Source organism: Elaeis guineensis, chromosome 3 (assembly GCF_000442705.2).
Source record: "Elaeis guineensis isolate ETL-2024a chromosome 3, EG11, whole genome shotgun sequence".
Taxonomy (NCBI): Eukaryota; Viridiplantae; Streptophyta; class Magnoliopsida; order Arecales; family Arecaceae; genus Elaeis; species Elaeis guineensis.
In genome coordinates, this window is record NC_025995.2 from 107,736,485 (window position 1) to 107,756,886 (window position 20,402).

Genomic DNA, 20,402 nt, shown 5'->3' on the forward strand with positions numbered 1-20,402 from the left:
GTATTAATAGGGCTTGCATCATTGCTTATCTATTTTCTATATGCTAATTTTGAACTAGATGAGTAAGGTGGAAGGTTGGAGCTAGGATGATAGCCTCTTGTGAAGTGTATGTGAAACTATGAAAATAGATCCAAATTCAGTATTCATGAATGCTAGGGGCATGTTATATCAGTGGCATTACTAAATTATGAGCATTTACAAAGCTGACCAGAAGAGGTGGCACAAGAATCGATGGCTATAGATTTATGGTTATGGTAACTTCTAACTTTTAAAGGCCTGTTTCAGAACATGCTGCAGATCTGGCATGACCTGGAAGGTCAGGCCAGTGAGAGATGGAAGGGAGAGGGCTGAGATGGGGATGGAGAGTGTGGGGAGGGTGCGGGTCCTGATCCCCATTGGGAGAAGAAAAGGACCTTGTGAGGTCTTTTTTCTATCCCACTGAGATCAGGTGCACAGCCTCCCTGTATTCTCTACTTGAGTCCGCCCACTCTCATCATCCCCATCCCATGAGGTCCTCCCTGTATCCTGCTGGATCTGGCAGGACATTGCCAAACAGACCCTAAAAAGGGAGAGCCTATTTGGAAGCTTATTCTTTTATATAAAAGAGAATAAAGCCAAATTCTTATCCTGTTGCCTAAGGGCTGAATGTGACTGACTGAACCAATTTTTCCACAGGGATCAAAGTGGAAGGTATCTTGAGGCAGTCTGCAGACGTTGAAGAGGTAAAATGCAGAGTTAAAGAATACGAACACGGTTTGTATGCTCTTCTTATTTCTTTTGCATCATCTTGTTTATTAAATTGTCTATTTTTCACTGAGTTGAGGCCAATGTTCTCCCTTGACCTGTGGAGTGTTATCTTTTATATTTAGAAGCAGGACATCTCTTAATGTAGCGATAGTATATCTTAAACAGCATATCATGTCTGAATTTGTTTATTTTCAGGAAAAAATGAGTTCTTTTCGGATGAGGATGCACATGTTATTGGTGATTGTATCAAGGTGTTTGTTGCTAGAGAATCGAGATATGAGCTATTTTCCATTATTTTGTTTGTTAGTTTCAGCTGAACTGTGGATTATTTCTTAATTATTATTATTTGTTTTTCTGTTTGTAGTATGTGCTTCGGGAGTTGCCATCTTCTCCAGTTCCTGCATCTTGTTGTACCGCATTGGTGGATGCATACAGTATGTCTGGGGCATTAGAGTACATGTGCACATTTCATTATGAAGTCATAGCAATTGTACCTCACACATTCTTTTGTTGATAGACAACTTTTCTTGATGTTAAATTCAATTATATAAGTTCTTTCATACTATATATGTTAATTCTAGATAAGCAGCATCTTATGTTGTGCTAAGTGTTTTTCTGTTTTTATTTGTTTTTGAGGGCCATGCATCTTTTTCCACTGCTGGTAATCATCTTCTGACTGCAAAATGTATGCTTAAGATTAAAAAATTGTACATAAGATGGACAAAGTAATGGGACTTATATATTTTAAAGTATTGCTATAGTGTGCAAGATCAATCAGAAACCCAATGTCCAGATAAGCTGACTTCGAACAAGATACAGCAGGTGCAATGCCATTTGAGATATCTTATATTTTATTCTACTTATTGTGTTAGTCACCTATGAGATTTTTGTTATGACAGTATCCTATGTTTGGATGGAAGGGTTGGCATCACATTATTTCTCTATAAAACTAAAATTTTTTAAAAAATAAGATAATGAAAAGCAAATTCTCCCATTGGATAACAATTCTATTCAAATTTAGAGATGGACCTATTTTTCTTTTTCTTTCTCTTCTCAATCACTCTACGTAACCAATCACATGATGATCTCCTTTACATTGTCTCTTTCGGTCCTATATTTTTTCAACCAAACTGATTCAATTTTTGATAACCATAATAGTTTTTTCTTAGACATGCATCTGCATGTTCTTGAATACTAGTATGTGTATATGTGTAATGTAAGTATGCTGCATGAATTTGAATCCTTGTCTTCTGTACTCTAGATGAATAGGAGTTTTCGAAAGGAAAGTTGCTGCAAGCATATGAGATCAAATATATACAGTAGAGTATATGATGTCAATCATGTTATATAACTGATCTTGTCCTCTATGTTTTATTACTTTGAAGAATAAGCACTTGTTGAGAACATCATAGCAACTGATCTTGATCTTCAAAATAATGGCATGTTTCGTACTTGAACAAGCCTATGAAATCTGTAACAACATTTAAGACGACTAACCTTGAGAAGCATAAACACTTGTTGGGAAAGTAAAAGAATATGAATGTCTTAGCAACTAATGTTTAGCTTCGATGTAGTGTCAAGTCCGGTACTTGAATGTTTGAACAAACTCATGAAATTTTGAAATACCGACATCTATCATTTTATAATTATTTTAACTGTTAGAAGATCAATAAGTACATGCATATATGGTCCTTTCTCTATTATGTTCGATAGTCTATTGAATGTTAATCATATTGTTCAAGGATATGAATGTTTCACAAAGTTTGATATTTAATAGGAACTGATCGAGGAGAGAGAATGGATGCTATGCGAGCTACAATATATGAAACTTTCCCCGAGCCTAATCGTCGTCTGGTGCAGAGGTATGTAATATTGTCATTAATTTTGTTTTATTGTATGCATCAAAGTTCACCGAACTGGTATCGGAGGGTATACAAGCTGACGATTGGTTCGACATGGTATAGATCCTTACCATGCCATACCATGGGGGAGAGGGAGAAGGAGAGAGAGAGAGGAAGAGAGAGAGACAAAGAGGGAGAGGGAAGAAGGGAGGGAGAGGAGTGGGTGGGGGAGAGACGGAGAGAAAGGGCTTGAAGGCTGTCATCATTGGGAGGGAGGTGAGAGTGAGAAAGGGGGGAGAGGGAGAGGAAGAGGGAGGGCCAAGGAAACCCTAGTCCTAACCCTAGCTTGCCGGGGGAAGGAGGGCCAAGGAGAAGTGGGCACCGGCAATGCCGGGGGAGGGAAGGGGGGGTGCAGGGGTGGGCCAGAGGCTGTGACTTGAATGCTCGTGCAAGGGCAACTTTATATCGAACCATGCCGGTAGCCAAACAAGTCCAATGCGATATGCCTTGGACCAGCCGGTTCAATAAGGTTCAGGCAAACCATGATGATGTACATACACACACACACACATATGTATGTGTGTGTGATTGGGATCTGAGTTTTAAAATGTTTTTGTGATGCTAGCAATAAAGCTCTGGTTTTGACAATATATATATAGATATAGCAATTAATTGAACTTTTCCAGACTTAATGAACTTGTGGATCTTTCTTATTTCAGGTAATTATAACCATGACCAGCAATTCTTTTCACTATCTTATTTGCACATATCTACATAAATCAACTTTTATGCATGTTTTGATTTTTCACTGCTGAACCCTTTATTGGAGTATTTCCAGAGGGAGGAACTTCTTACACGAGAAATACAATAATGAAGTGATATATAAGATGAGTGCTACTTAGTGAGAAATAAATGTCAAAATGTAGAAGTTGAGCTATTTTCAGCTTGTTCATCTAGAATATTTTAAATTCAATGACAATACAATGGTCAGTGTTGGTGTAGGTTTTGCTTGTGATGGTTTAATTATAGGATTTCCAAGGCCCATTTAGACTCATTAAAAGCTTGTATACTATGACATGCCCTAGTAGGCCCTACTGCCATTGATTGTTTTACTTTCTTTTGTTTCCTCTCTTCTTTTTTTCCTGCCTTGATTTTATGAGCTTTTTATTAAAGATGACAACAAGAGCTGTTCTTCAAGCTTGTATATTGTATGGGTGCTGTCAGGTGTAATCATTGTTTCTTTTCAGTTGACATTCGCCATTTGTGTGCAGGCCTGTACATTAGTGGTCTTAATTCTATCATTAGCGTATGTACAGACTATTAACTATCACTTTTATCCTGAGTCCTCTGCTCAAGTGAATTTTGTGTAAGTTTTAATACTTTAGCTGAATCGGTTGTATGATCTTAATTTTAGACCATGACATTTTAAATTGCACATAATAAATGGAAAATGCTCTAGCTGTTGTTGCTAATTATTTATTTCTAAGGATGACATTTTAGATATTTTCTTCATTCTGTTGCATAAGGAATGCCTGCCTGCTGTTACCCAAATGTTGGCCCTGCAAGAAGCATCTTTATCTTGTAAAAAATTTACACAGACTTGTGAATAAATTGTTGATTCATACAAATGGTGAATTTCTTGATGGAAGACATTTTCTCCCTTTCCTTTATTTGACTTTAAACTTAAGAAAACAAAGGGCATATGCATAATTCTGTTGAAGGAAGCATTCTACACAGAGATGTTTTATGTGACCATTCTTTCAGTGATTTCGTTGTTGTTTCCTACATGCTTTGGCAAAGTGTATTTTCTCCATTATATGATTTCAGACAGTTTTTGCAAAATTCTTTTGCTAATGCCATCTGGTAGTGTGTTATTAGCTAATTCTACAACCCTACATCACTTATTTTCTTTCAGGATTCTAAAGATGATGCGAAAAGTAGCCTATCATAGATCTGAAAATAGGATGTCTCTATCAGCTTTAGCAGCTTGCATGGCACCCTTACTTCTGCGCCCGCTTCTGGCTGGTGATTGTGAATTCGAGGATGATTTTACGATGGGTGGGGATGGTTCTATTCAGCTTCTGCAGGCTGCTGCAGCTGCTAACCATGCTCAAGCTATTGTTATAATTCTACTGGAGGAGTATGAAAACATATTTGATGTAAGATTCCTTTTAGTTTTCCATATAGAGATGCTTGTTTTAATCTAAATATATCTGAGCTTTATGAACTAACAATCAGCTGTTTAGGAGGATCTTTTGGAGGAGGGCTCCTTTTCTTCCGAGCTTTATTCTGAATCTGAAGATGGTGATGTTGAATATGATGAGTCAACTGATCAAGACATCCCAGAAGATGACACATATCATGATGGACATAATGGCCTTGAAACAGATATAGATGATGATCCTGAACGTTTGTCTGGTGGGACACTTAGTGAAAGAAGCAGTTATGATGAAAGTGATCCATATGATGATAAGGTTATGCATCCTTACATACTTATAGTTAATTGGTTTTTGTTATTCCTACCTTTTTTTTATTATCTTTGTATTTTTACTTCACATCAGTTTTGCCTGTACATCTTATAAGGTAAACAGTTTCCTTATCCAGTTTCTTGAGTTATGTTTTCCTTTTGTTTTGCAAAATTCACAATGATTTATATCCATTTTATATGAAGGAAAGTCATTACCATTACTATCATGAGTACATGACTATGATCATTGGGCCCTAGTTTTTTATCTGAGTAATAAATAATATAGGTCTCTATAACTGCCAACTGGCATTTTTGGTTTTGGCATTGACTTACAGATGGTTGAAAAAAGACAGTCATTAATTTTCCTTTTGGCTGACTTAGGGGAGTAGTAACTTGATTCATACATTGGTTGGCTAACATGGACTAGAATTGGACTGCTAACAGCTATTTAATTCTTCATGGTTATCAGTGTTAGATTATATTCTCCCTACCAGATTTTTCATCTACTTATTAGTGCTGATTAATTGACATGGAAGCATCTTCTTCTTAATTACAGTAGTCAATAATACTAATAGTTCGTTTGATGCAGTATAAATGATCTGGAAAAATTCTAATCTTATGCATTATGTTTCCTCTAAGTTTGTGTTCAGAAAGGAGTCCCACTATTTGAATCTGTTGACATTGTTTGGAAATATATTTATTCAATACTATTTGATTATGCAGGCTACTGAAGATGAAGATACAGATGGTCCATCTCCGAGGGATGATGAGCCCTCAAACACAAAGCGTACTCCTTCGTTGAAACAGGATCACGATCAGAAATCATCATCAACACCTGAGGATGTTGGTGCACAGAAGAATGAAACTTTGCAGCATGAAAATATTAATTCCTCTGCTGCACCTAGCTGCGAGCCCAACAAATCCATTGGGGATGTTCCTTCTTCGACAGAACCAATGTTCAAGTCAGTTAGTCACATTGGAACCTCAAGTGTTGAAAAAGCCACAGACAAATTGAATGAACCAGTGCGCGGTCGTAAACCTTGTACTGTATGGGGACGTACCTCTGTGAGTGTAATTATATTGCACTGTAGTTTGCTACATAAAACAAGATTTGTCTTCTTATTTGTTTGTTTTCCAGGCAAGAAAGAACCTCTCGATGGAGTCAATTGACTACTCCAGTGATGATGAGTAAGTATTGTACTTACTATTTGAGTGTCTTTTGGGGGTAAACTTCTGCAATACTGTCTCATTGTAATTTTCTTCTTTTAGTTTTACATTTAAACTTACTACCTGTACTGTCTTATAAGTTGTTTATTTACCCATTAAATTTAGCATGTAGCTAAGATATGGCCATGGGAAGATATAAATAAGATACAAGTATGACAAACATATGTTTTAGATGGTTGACAGGCCATCACCTATATTAGTAGGCATGGATTTATCTTTTTGACATGTTGTGATTGACTTTACCTTGGAAACTGTGGAAGTAAAATTGCTGTTTTTGTTGATTATATTCATCCTTTTGCTACACCTTTTTCCCTCATAATCAGGATTGCTATTCAAAGGCTTGAGAGTACTAAGAGTGATCTTCAAACTAAAATTGCAAAGGAGGTGCCTTTTCTTTTCCATATGCATTATAAGTTGGCAATGTAAAATATTTTCAGAAATCTTGCATGCATACACAAAATGATGGGCATGGTTTTTTTCTTTCAAGGTAAAAGGAAATGCAGTTCTGCAGGCAAGTCTGGAAAGACGAAAGGAAGCTTTGCGTGAGCGCCGTTTAGCTCTTGAGCAAGATGTAAGTGCTGGGTTTGACATTCTATTCCTTAACAGTTCTGTTTTTGCCCTTACCATGTTTTAGAATCAAAGCACAATTTGTTTCTTTAAATTTTAGAAGAAAAGTCTTGTGAAGGTTTTTTTAGTTTCTTGTCGCAGCAATTATGTTTCATTTGCTACTACCGTTTCTATTGCTTATAATGTCTTTAGAATCTTTGAGTAGTTTTAAAGATTTATTTGTAAAAATATTAACTCCTACCATATCAGTGCAGTTTTTTTCCCAGTTAAAGGATATATTTATTTGGCAAATGAAGAAATATGTATATGTGAAAAAAATAATTGCTGAATTTGAGAATCAAGAAACATTTCAAAGCTCCAGGAGAAGACTAGGTAGCTATTGTTGTGTAGATAATCTAACATCAGTGGTTCCTATGCCAAAACCTGAAAAAGAGAGGGAAAATCCTGTCGCTAATCCACACTTTCTTATATTCTTTCATTGACAATGATGAAATTTTGTTTTATGTCTGCAATTGTGTCTGAAGATCTTAATTCCATGTGACAACATGAGACAGTTTGCCATTGTATGCCATGCCCTATTTTTAGTTAAAGACAGGAGCCCAGCAGGTGGTGGGCTCCCAATATCCCCTTCCGTCCATTTCTTGTCCCTCATGTGCAGAGGACATGCGGAAGTCTAGTATGACATGATGCATTTGCTTGCCATATGTACAACAAATGAGCCCTTTAAAAACCTTTAACAGCATATTTTGTGCCCAATTAAAACTCATTGCTGTTATACAGCTGTACTTGGATGCTGTATGATATAAGTGATTTTGAATTATAATATAAAATTTCATTACCAACAATTTATTGTGTGTGTATATATAACGTACTTGATTTTGAATGAGACCATCGAGATGCGCTTGTGACATTAATTTAATATCTACTGTTGGAAAGCTTAGATTGGTTTTTCCATATCTTGATGACAAACTTGATGTAATTAGCTCAACATAGACAATTACAGGACAAACTGTATTACCTCGTTATGTACTGATATTCCTGGCTACTATAATTTTGATCATCTCTAAAATTCTTGAACAAGTTATATCTCACTATATGCTATCACCATCTCCAGAAGTAGTTGTGAACCAGGCTGATGTACTCAAAACTACCAAGGTTAACAGTTTCACTGAATATATTATAAGATTTTCAGTTATTTCTTTTAGTTTCTTCCTTGGGTTTTTGTCCTTTATTGACTTTCTTTTGTAGTTCATCAGTCTTTCAATTCATTGGGGTTTTATAGGACCAGCCGCAGGATGGTTATCAAAAATGAAAAAAAAGAATCTGATCTCTGGCATCATGAATGGCGTTCGTTGAATGTTGTTTCTTCATGTCCTTGCACTGCTAGCATTTTCTACTGATGCCAGGATCATATTCCTATTTACTCTTTGGCAATTTTCTCCCATCTGTTAGCACTTATTATATTAAATATTAATAAAGATGGAGTATCTTGGATCATCTTATTGCTATTGGATTTTATATGATGTCCTTTCTTTCTTATGTCATAGTGGGTGCACTCAACATGTATGTGTGCTCACTTTTTAATACCTCAGCCCTATGCTGTCGTCTACGTGGTTCATTTGTTTTTCTCTCTAATTTTGCTACTAAATCATCATTATATTTATGATGTATTGGTTACACAATAGTTCTAGGTTTCATCTGCTATTGTGAGATGAAGTTATCCTATAAGTCATCTTAAACTTTTAACCCTCTGTTTCTAGGTTTCATCTGATGCTATGGGTACAAGATATTTTGACTTATCACTCATCCATATCATATTAGAATTTGTCTTCACTCATTCATCTCTGTCCCTCAGCTCCAACTCTGTGTGTTCATGCTAGTTCAAACTAGGTTGAGTATGTTATGGATATGCCCCACCACATCTCTGGTTTTCCATTTAAGGAGATATATATAGTTTCGTAAATTAAGAGGTAGAACATTTTCTGTGGTCCTATACCAAGCTAGATTGTGTCATATGATGGCAGAAACAACTGATAAATGTGTCTCATGCTATTTTGATGATATGGTGTTGTTTTGCTTTGTCAACAGTTGTTGCTACAACAGAAGCCCTACCTAGAAATTAAGAAAACCAAAGGTCAAAGAGTAAACCAAGCTTCAAGATGTTGAAAAAAATAAATTACTTCTCTACCTTTACTCATTGGGGATCTGCTGCTCACCCACCTTAACTCCGATTTATTGACTTCTTTTACAATAATTTTGTCCTATTCAGATAATTCATTTCATTAGTGAGCTCTTATTAGTTATTTTACGCTTACACCATAGTTTGGTCAAGGGCTTGTTGATTTTGAACTTTGATGTGTGTATGTATATATGTAGGCATGTGTGCATGTATTTATGTATGTGCTGGCATGGACATATGTGTGAGCCATGTGGATGACAACACAAACAATTTTGGCATGTTCTGGTATTGGTAATACTATGCTGGGTAGAGTTAGATGTTCATGTGGGGATGATGTTATATGGAGTTAGCCTTTCCTATTTATGAGAAGGGCGATACTAAGTTGATGGCATGGGGTAGCCCTACAGATATGAAATTTCAGTAATATTTGAATTTTTCTAGCCTCTGTGAGTACTATAAATGTTTCAAGGATTTTTTAGCTAAAGCAACATGTGATGAAATTGGTGATCTGGATATCCTTGTTTACACAAACTTCTTAGTTCTTACTATCATATGTTAATTCTAATGGCTGAAGTTTCTGGAAGAAGTGTGAAGATATTGGTGTCTTGCTCATAGTTTTGCATCTCTTCAACAAATGTTATAAGGGATTTGCTCATAGCTAGGAGGAGGGTTGGATAGCAATTATGACCCCTCCATGTTGCTGAAATTACAGAACATGGTATTAATTATCACTCTTTTTTTTGCCTATATTACGATACTTACCACCCATAGTTGGGCTCCCCACCATCTATAACTAGTCGCCATGAGAAAAATCAGGACCATTCATTTCATAATGAATGGTAACCAGAAATTTCAAAAAAATTATATTACAAAGATTTTAAAAAGCACCATAATAAATCCCATATTATAAAAAGTATAAACATTGCTGAATTTTTTAGTTTTTTTTTTTCTTACCGGACAGCAAGGTTTTATGTCCCAGCGGGATAGGGGGCGTCCCAGCCATCCCATCCCATTTCTGTGAAAAAAGGGGATCGGAATAGACTCAGGACTTTGAAACCCATCCTTGCAGGGAGAGCAGAGGAAAAAAGGTAATGAAGCAAAGATGAAGAAAGGAAAAAATAAAAGGAAAGAAGAAGAAAAATGAAAAAAAAAAGGAAGGGAGAAGAAAAAGAAAGAAAAAGGAAAGGAAAGTAGAGAAAAAGAAAGAAAAGAATGAAGAAAGAGAAAAAAGAAAGAAAGAAATGAAAGAAGGGGAGAAAGATGGAGGATAGCCACTGAGATGCATGACTGGGATCGCTATTGAGACGGAATGGGACAGTGGGGCATTCTGTTCCATAGAGAAATTGGGACACCTTGGTCCCATGGGATTTAAAACCTTGCCGGTCAGTATGTTATACAATTATCATTAGTCATTTACAGGTAGGACTCTATGCTGTGACTTATGTCTATAATTTATTGAGACATGTTGCATTTTGAGGTAACAGGTAGAAAGATTACAAGAGCAGTTGCAAAAGGAGAGAGATCTGAGGGCATCCTTGGAGTCTGGACTGATGAACATGAGACCTGGGAATATACCATATACATCTGCTATGGATAGTAGGGTTAGTTTGATGCCAGATTAGCAATTATTTTTAATAAATGATAACTAAATCTTGCTGTGGATTTATAGTTTATATTCGTGATAAAGACCAGGGCAGATCTCGAAGAAGTCGCTTTTGCTGAAGCAGATATCATTAACTTGAAGCAGAAAGTTGCTGATCTTCATGGGCAGCTTAATAATCAGCTGCAAAAAGGCAATGTTTCCTTGTGTGAATCATGCAGTAAGCTTCTGTATACTACAGATGAAACAGAAGGGTAAGTTTTTTTTTCTCTTTGTGCACTTCATTCTACATTTCCTTATCAATGACCATATTTTTTCCTTGTGTTCCCTATGCATATCTGGTCTGATGGCATTTCTTATCTTTTTTTTACTTTTTCCTGGGGCTACAGTAATTATTTTGAACTACAATTTTTTATTGTGGATGGAGAAAAAAGGTGGTGTTCATGTTGTAGAAATAACTCGTCAAATGCAGTAATCATTTATATATCCTCTTGAGCTAGATTTCCAGGAAGAAACAGCATGCAAACTTGTTCACCTGCTGCAGAATTTAAGTGCCTGACATAACATGGACAAAAATTGTTGCTTGGGGACCCTTGCTGTTGTGGATGATTTGTGTATTTAATGATACAACATAATACTCCTTTCCAGCAACCATGCAAGTTCCTACTTATATCCTTTTGAAGGTATGAAGCCTAAAATTTGATATGCTGGCTGGATTCCTCCAAGAACACCAATGCACATTTCTGATGATACTCTTTTCATATTGATATATATTTTGAAATGAGAAAATTATTTTCCTTAGGACATATTGTTACAAATATAATTAGACCTATAGACAGTTCAGGATTGGATCAAATAAGAGTTGACCCAAGTCTGGTCCATTCAAAGCTTGAATTGATCTGATCTAGCAACCCGACATGTCACTGAAACAGTGATCTGAACCTGGATCTGCTAGGATTCAAACCCTATATGAGCAGCCACCTTGATCTGATTTCTTGTTCAAGCTTTAGCTTAAGTTTTAGGTTAACAGGATAGAGGTAAGGAGTCGTGGATGGCAATAGCGATGTTGATGCTAAGGGCTAACTAAGGTTTGAGGATAGGTGTGTTGGAGGAGCGGGGTTGTAGGCAGTATAGGGAGGTTCTTGGGTGGGGATGAGGTAAAAGAAGAGGCAGCAGATGGGGATAAGGGTGGAGGAGCGGATAACCGGGGATGTGGTAGGAGCAAAGTGGGTGCAAGGGCAACAACGACGTAATGGAATGGACCACAGAGGAGCAGAGTGAGAGGGGTGTTTGGTGGGATCTAAGTGAAGTTGACTAGTGGGGATTCAGTGATTGGTTTGAGTTGAGGAGGTTGGATGCACACAAATAAGGTAACTATGGCCAAAGGAGACCAGGGAGGAGATAATGCAGGTCATCTGAAAAGGAAGATGAAAGGACGCAGAAGCATGGGGGTTTTTATAATATTTACATTTAATATCATATTGACACATTTCATATGATAAAGTGACTAATTTCAGATTCGATCATTTCTAGATTAGGTCAATCCCAAGTTCCTAACCCATGCCCAATGCAATTAATTTGTCAGTTGCCAGATCATCAATACTGGATTGTTTCAGTCAAGAATAATGTAATCAAATCAGATCCAAGTCAAGTTCCAATCAATAGACCACCCTAAATATATTAAATTTGTATAGGAAAAAATCTTAACACTTCTAAATCTTTATAAGATTTTGTAAGAAAGAAATTCTTAAATAATACAAATTCTCAGGAGTTTATCCAATTTATTGTTTGTCTTGCTTTACACACTTTTGTAGTTTTGTTGCTCCATTTTTTGATATAATTTGAATTTTTATTTCATCTAAATTTACAAGCTGCTGAATCTGAAGTTCAGAACCTATTTGGTCTGGTCAAACTGACTTTTTGAGTGAAGTGTTGACATAATTTTCAGCTTTTGTTTGATAAGATTGATAATATTGATGTTATTACAGAAAAATATACATGTTCAACATTTATTTTTTAACAATAAAATGTTTATGTGGAGAATGTAATATTATGACAATGGCATGTTTCTTCTATTACTTTTCTGCACAAAATGTATCAAGCAATTACTTGCAGTCTATTTAAATGATTATGACTTATGAGTTAAATCTATGGGATGTCAATCTGTGCTGCGTATATGTATGTGCATATATATGTATCTGTGTGTGTATGTATGTGGGTGGGTTTGCGTGCCTGTGTATGTGTGTGGGTGTATCTGTGTGTGTATGTATGTGGGCGGGTGTGCGTGCCTGTGTGTGTGGGTGGGTGGGTGTGCGTGCATGTGTGTGAGTTGTTCAAATCATCATGCACAGGCTCCTTTAGCAGCAGTAGATTGTGACCTGCTTATTACCATCAAATACAGGAAAGATCAGGCGGCAAACATTGAGAGTACCACTCTAGCGCATCCACATAAAATGTTATCGAAACATAATGTAAGCTCTTTCATTCATTGATCATTTCTTTACATTGTTGAGTGTATACCATGGTAGTCTCTGTGTGAACTTGTGTTAAAATAATAGAAGTAGATTTAGCATTATGTATTTATTGTATTTAAAGAGAGCATTTTGCTCTTCATGTCAATGGGAACATGACATCTGCCATAACTATCCTGAGTTTTTTTGGGAATTACCTAGAAATTGTAAAAAGGTAAATTGCAAATCTTATGTCTCTGGAGTCATGAGGGGGAATGTTATTTGACTACTTGAACTAAACTATGACCACTTGCATACCATCTCTCTAGGTCAAGTTCATCACCCTTCATATTAATCATTTTGAGTTGATGTATATTGGAATATCTGTATCAAACACCATAGTGTCCTAAACACTGAATATGTTATCAATGAAGTGACCTTACAAGCTAATGATTGCAAAAAAATGCATCTTCTTAGTCATGGACAAGATCTTGCAAGTCTAGTTGAGTTGGAATTAGTAATAGTGATCATATATGAGGTCATAATGGAGACAATGAATTAAATGAGTAATTTGTTGAATAATCTAGATTCGTAAAGATAGCTATCAACCTAATAAGAGCAGGTATTTGAAGAAGTCAATGAAATACCATAGTGCCTAGTGGGTTCGCTACAAGGCCTTTCCTTTGTATCATTAGCAAAATGGCTTGATCCCACTATCACACCATTGATGATGATAGATTGGGTGCAGGATGATTCTGTCTTTGTCTAATCTAGACCTAAATCTTGGATGGGGCTGAGTTCTTGAAACCAAACCAATACCTAATTCAATCAACCTAGACCTGATCTGGTCAAAGTTTAGTTGTGATCCACCTAGGGTTAGAGTGTCTTGGGGCTAGGGGCTTTTCAAATGGAATTGGAATGAGACCAGAGTGGATTGGAGGAAACGGTAGTGGGCTAGTGACATTAGGCCCTTTTTTGTTAAAAAGGAAATAGGGGAAAGAGGAGAGACTATTGTGGTGGTTGGCCATTGAAGGGAGAACCAGGGGTAAGGCAATTGGCTAGTGATATATATACATACATACATACGTACATGCGTATGTATATATATATATATATATATATATATATAGACACACACACACACACATATGTATAGATATGTATACATATGCATATGTATACATATGTATGTATGTATGTATGTATATGTATATGGATGATGGATGGATGGGGGGGGGGGGAGGGAGAGAGATTGCAAGGGGATAGTGGGGCCAATAGTGATTGATGATCTAGGATAGCACTTGAATGAAGTTTTTGTTCGATCAGACAAGGAGTAAGAAGGCATCAAGGCTGAGGCTGCATGGTGGTTGGCCATTGGGGGATCACTGGAACTGGGTTAGTAGATGGAGAGAGAAAGAGAGATTGCAAGGGGATACTGGGGCCAATAGTGATTGATGTTCTAGGATAACACTTGAATGAAGTTTTTGTTCAATCAGACAAGGAATGAGGAGGCATCAAGGCTGCATGGTGGTTGGCCATGGGGGGATCACTGGAACAGGGGTAGTAGGTTCGAAGAATAATTAGGGTTCCTTAGGAGAGGGAAGGATGAAAGGGTGAGAGGCAAGACTTGAGGGTTGGAACATGGAAGATAGCAAAAGGAGATAGGACGATGTGCGATTAGATTTTAAGAAAAGGGTTGTCAATAGGTTAATGACTTTTTGGTGTTGCCCAAACCTAAACCCAATTTTTAGATGATCTTTGAAATTGATCATTTAGACCCAATTTATTTAAATTCACTAACCCATACGAGACCTAAAATTTAAATTACAAGGTCTTTTTAAATCTGGATCTAGATTTTAAATAACCGGACCACGCGGAGACCCTGTTTTTTTGAGTTGGCTCAAACCAGTCTGTTGGGTTGAACAAAATATTGCCATCGTACTAGTCAAATAATAGCGCACAAGGTTATGTCAACGATTGAGTTCCTAATAATGCATGTTATAGAATGCTAATCTGTGTTATGCCATGCCAAAAATGCTGGCCAAGATGTGCTGCAGTCATGTGCACGTGCACACAGAATGTGCTATAGCATGTACCTTGCTAACTGATGGCCAGCATGGGTACCACCACCAGCTTTTAATGCTTTGGGTTGCATCACCTCTGTCTCACCTGCATCAGTGTAAGCATCATGCTTGTATATTATTTGGAAAAAAAGAGCATTTTCTAAGCCAAATTAAACTTCTACCATCTACAATGCAAATTTGGGGGATGCATCTCCAACCACCCGAGCAACTCCACAATGTTATTATCTACCTTTTTCTTTTATTCTTTTTGTGTAGTTGGCTATAGGATAGTTGCAAGGCTGCATGTTCCATGCTACCTCTCGCATGCATTGCACTTGTCCAACTTTAGTCTATTTGGCTCCTACTCTTGCACCTTCTATTTCACCTCTCTGTAACTATCCCCACGCCCAACACACCCACCCCCCCACACACCCCCAACACACACATGCTCCCACCACTCCCCCCGCCCCCCCCCCCCCCCCAAAACATCCACACAGGGAGATAAATGAGTCCAAACACAAGATAAAGACTAAAATCATTACAACTGGGTTAATTAGATAAATAACTAACCTAGAGAGAATTTGAACTCATGACCTTAAGCATCCTAAGGTACAAGATCATGACAACTTATCAACTGACTCAAAAAGCTTAAGTTGGTATGGAATGGATAATATTGCCGCCTCTTTAAATTTGGTTGTACCCCCACCTATAGTGTTTGGATTATGATGTTGGCTTCGATTTTTAAATGGCCCCATAAAGATTGGGCAAATATTTGATAAATGACTTTGCTTGCATTAGTATTCTTTTATCAGTACTCAGTATGGTGCTGGTGCAGTACCATACTAGTAACTGGCGGAATAAGTAATTTGAACCTCATTCCTCAAAAGTTGAAAAAATTGATGAATGATTGTCAGAAAGAGGAAGGATAGGAAGGGCAAGTGTTTTGTTGTTCTTATATATGTATGGGATTTTAAATATAAGCTTGAGGGAGTAATTGTATTGCTTTGAATTTCTGGATTGTATGCAAGAATTTGTATCTCTTATTATTTTCTCTTGTTAATAAGCTTCACCAAACAAGAAGCAGTAAGAGACATGAGTAGAAAGCCAGAACTGGATGTTACACATGGTTTTAAATAATGTCATGTTCTTGTGTTAACAAAGGCAATAAAAGGTTTCATGCAATATTATAAAGCTAATCTTTAGTACCTTATTGTTTTCTACCTAAATATTTGTAGAATATTTCCATAATGATATCTGCCTCAAATCTAATGCAAAATTATATTAGTTAATATAAGTTAGATAATTGTGATTTTTTTTTTGGTCCAAATTTGCCAGGAAATTAACTCTAAAGGGAAATGTTTTATTCAATATAAAGCAGATTGGTCCTGTTTTGTCATTGTAATTGTTTTTTGTGAGCAACTATTGCTGATAACAGCCATTATAATGCAACAGTAAAGTAACATCAAACAAAGTTTCTGAATTTTTAGCTAAATAATGGTCAATTGCAACATTATAAGGGTTGTTACTAGCACTGCCAAAACAGTGATTACCTATTATCAAAGTTATGAATGATTCATAAGTTTTTCATGTTTTGCATGCTATCAACAATATTTCATGCATTGAGCTATCCATAATAATAATGAAAAGTTAGGGTACGACAATGGTTGAGTAACTTGAGCAATTGATTTTAATAAGTTAACTAGTAATTATCAGGTGTCAAGGAAATAGTTTTGAAAAAAACAGGAGCAAGGAATGGTATATTACATGCAGCCTGTAACCACACCATGCCATCACTTATGGGGTCTAATTCTTATGATAAAAAATTGATCATGATAATAATTTGGAAACTTAGTAGTTTAGGGTCCTTTTGGTATCACTTTGGGTTTTTATTTGTATTTTCAGAAAACCAAGAAGACAGTTGAACGACTGAACAAATATGCATTATGAAACCCTTTTGTTGTTTAAATTGTTTGTAAAACCTTTAGAGATTTTGGCAGTGAGCATCCATTGCTTTCAAAAAAAAAGTGAGAATTAAAGCAAAGACTGGAAGAATTTCCCAGCAAATGCTATATCTCCAACATTAATCTCTATGATGTGAAAGTATTAGGTTGCCTTTTCTTCTCTCTGATATTGATCTTTCATCAAGGGGACCCAGAAATTTCTTTAATATGTTTTATCAACTAATGTTCTTATTACTCCCCATTTTGCATAAACTGTTTATAAGGAACAGAAAAAACTGTTTTCTTACATAGGTGCTGAAGTGACACCAACCATTATCGTAATCCTCCCATCTTAACCTTAGTAGCATGAATTATCTACCTAGGGTAACGAACGTGCTTCGGAAGCTTCCTAGAATCTCAAACCTGCACCCATTTCCTAAGTGTTTCCTTAGTTCCAATGGTAGTGAAATACCCACTTCCCACACTAGCTCTTGATTATGGCAGTTGAGATTTTTTCCATTCCCATATTACCATTACCCAAGCCATAACCAAGCACCAACTTAAATGCGTATAGATTACCAAATGACTTGACTTGGACTCTAACTGAATGACCAAATCAACCAGACTCAACTCATCATAAATCTTATCATCAAGAAAAAAAAATCATCATAAATTTAAATTAAAAAATAAAAAATAAAAAGACTCACCATCTTAATACATTACCTTGAGCATGCTGTCTCTGATTTAAATGTTCATATAACATATGTGCATTCCTGCAGCAATGTACTAAAAGAATCAAAGAATAATTGTAAATAAATATGCAATTTAAATAATTTTTATTTATAAAAATACATAGATATTGGTTAAAATTTAAAGTGCACTTTGAAGTAGTAAATAAGTATTAACATTTTGCTCTTTTTCCCCTTAATCTCTATAAGATATTGTAAGTTAAGGTATACTTTTTTCTAGAAGCAGGATGTTTCTTCTGGAGCAGCCTGTGAAGAAAAGCTGACAGCAACACAAGACTTGCTGTCTTCACCAAATATGAACCCTTCTTACATCCAAAACCCAGAGAGAGCTAGTCAGGACGAAACCATATCTTCAGGGTCCGGCAGCTGTTCATGGGAGGAGAGACCAACTCTTGGGACACTTGCCCCATTGAAAAGGTTTACTTCTAAAGATGAGGTAGGCATACTTTTGAAAGAGGCTTACTCTAGTTTTTTGCAGGCAATATAAGCTGTGTCATGCTTTTTCTTCTGTAAACAGAACTCAGTCTCACTGGTGGACCGCAACGCTGTAAAGGTACAGACACTGGATTCACCTTCTTTGCCAAGCAACAAATTGTCTCCAGGTCGCAGCACTATTTCTTGTACTCAGGATCCAACATCAATTGTCTGCAATACTTTACTCAAGTCCACGTCAAGGGGGGAGGTAGACCTTTCTCTCACTCTTTCTTACTCTCTCGCTCTAGCAATGGATCTCAGTTCATATGTACTTGCTTGAGTTCGGTGCTTGCTAGCTATGGTAGCACAATGCTGATTTTTTTTGTACGCAGAATTCCATGCTTGCAGCACATGGTGAAAACATGAAAAGTCTGAGACGAGATACAGTATCTACCTCAGATAGACAGCCTTCCCAGAAGCAACAGGCAAATACATCAAATGTGAGTTCCATGCTTGCAGCAGATGGTGAAAATGTGAGAAGCGTGAGACGAGATTTGGTATCTACCTCAGATAGGCAGCCTTCCCAGAAGCAACAGATGAATAGGTCAAATGTAAACTCTTCGATATCTTCAGGATCTACTAACATTCCATCGACTGAAGTGTCAACTGCAGCTGGATGCCGTGCTACTTCAAAAAAGTCCTTTCCATGGGGTGATAACGTGAAGAAGGAAACAGAGGATTCACCATCTTTACCTAATAGGCAGCTCTCCCAGAAGCAACAGCCGAATGTTGCAATTTCAAACAGTTCAAGTTCTCTAAAGGCTGATAATGTTTCATCTTCTGAAGATTTAGCAGCAGTTGGCCGCACTGCATCATCAAAGAAGTCATCTTCCAGGCCTGAGGTAAGCATCTATATTCTACAAAACTTTGAGGACTATGTCTGGAGATCTTTTTGGACTTGAAGAAACTGGTGTTGAAGAAATTCTTCAAGGGTCTTTATCTAAGTTTTTAAGAAATTCTTCAAATTAATATATTCCAGCATTTGAGAGCTGTTTCACTGGAGATGATTAGTTTAATTTAATTATTCTCCTTCAACATAGGAAACCACCTCTTCATCATATGCACTGCTGAAGCTGACAAACCGACTCAACTTTTTGAAGGAACGGCGGGCCCAACTTGTAAATGAGCTACAAAACATGGACATAAATCACTCTTTGAATCCAGCAGGCTCTCCTCCAGGAACCAATTCCAGATGACGTAGAACCTCCTCAAAGAGGCTTAGCTTTACTAGATGCCTGTCCATGGAGCTGAAAACATTGTTGTGGCAGTCTTATGCTGGTATTTTGGCAGAGTTGTTTCATGATGTCTGGCATCTGGAGATATTAATGCTCTTATACATGAGTGGCCATGTTGAAGACTCAAAGATGATTAGTGTTATGACATTCGTGTAAATTTGAACTCCTAATGTGCTCCGCTTCCAGAAAAGTCACAAATAGATGTTAGGGAAATGTTTGAAGTATCAGTACGTGGAGTCTTGAGATGATTTCAGTCTGTGAATATGTGGGCACCTTGTATCTTATACATAGGCACTGCCATGACTTTTCAAAATCAGCCATTCATAATTTGGATAAGATGTTTTGGAACCCATACGTCATGGTTTTATCTCCTCAGTTGTCTTATGAATGACTTCTTATGAAGATGTCATCTTGCAACTTGTTTGCTGAAATGCGCCCTCCTGTTCCTTTTAATAACATGAGTTATGTTCATCGATTGGCAGATGTGCAAGCTTGATTGTAGGTTCTGCTGATTTACAAAACTGTAAGTAGGGAAAGCATATATAGTTTATCTGGTCCATGCTATAAAAAATATATGATCAATTGAAAATAAGTACTGATTACAAATCAGATCTGGCTTCGTTATGCATATAAATTATCATTGATTTCTGAACATGAATAGCAATGTTTATATGAACCAATATGTTACTACAGATCCACATGTCCACAAGTACGTTTACTCAAAATTGTGATGAAGGAACTTTATGAAAATGATTTGTTGTTCGATTGCCCTTTTCCTTGTTTATCGGCTCTCTGGATTGGGCTCATTAAGTCATTTTGTTATATCTATGTTAAGTCATTAAGTTATTTAGTTAATTTATTTC

The 20,402-nt window shown here is 36.7% G+C and overlaps 1 protein-coding gene across 1 annotated transcript in view; it reads left to right on the plus strand.

Moving 5' to 3' along the window:
* The window catches only part of LOC105041088 (rho GTPase-activating protein 7), a 33,187-nt gene extending 13,296 nt beyond the window's left edge, over positions 1-19,891 (plus strand). The window contains exons 9-25 of the mRNA XM_073254300.1: positions 676-753; positions 943-998; positions 1,112-1,181; positions 2,525-2,609; positions 4,504-4,747; positions 4,835-5,062; positions 5,779-6,120; positions 6,194-6,243; positions 6,606-6,666; positions 6,770-6,853; positions 10,513-10,629; positions 10,716-10,882; positions 13,030-13,099; positions 18,051-18,266; positions 18,348-18,512; positions 18,637-19,146; positions 19,345-19,891. Of these exons, the coding sequence (XP_073110401.1) occupies positions 676-753; positions 943-998; positions 1,112-1,181; positions 2,525-2,609; positions 4,504-4,747; positions 4,835-5,062; positions 5,779-6,120; positions 6,194-6,243; positions 6,606-6,666; positions 6,770-6,853; positions 10,513-10,629; positions 10,716-10,882; positions 13,030-13,099; positions 18,051-18,266; positions 18,348-18,512; positions 18,637-19,146; positions 19,345-19,500 (2,699 nt within the window). The 3' untranslated portion in view covers positions 19,501-19,891. The remainder of the gene's footprint in view (positions 1-675; positions 754-942; positions 999-1,111; positions 1,182-2,524; positions 2,610-4,503; positions 4,748-4,834; positions 5,063-5,778; positions 6,121-6,193; positions 6,244-6,605; positions 6,667-6,769; positions 6,854-10,512; positions 10,630-10,715; positions 10,883-13,029; positions 13,100-18,050; positions 18,267-18,347; positions 18,513-18,636; positions 19,147-19,344) is intronic.
* Positions 19,892-20,402: the final 511 nt, after the last annotated feature.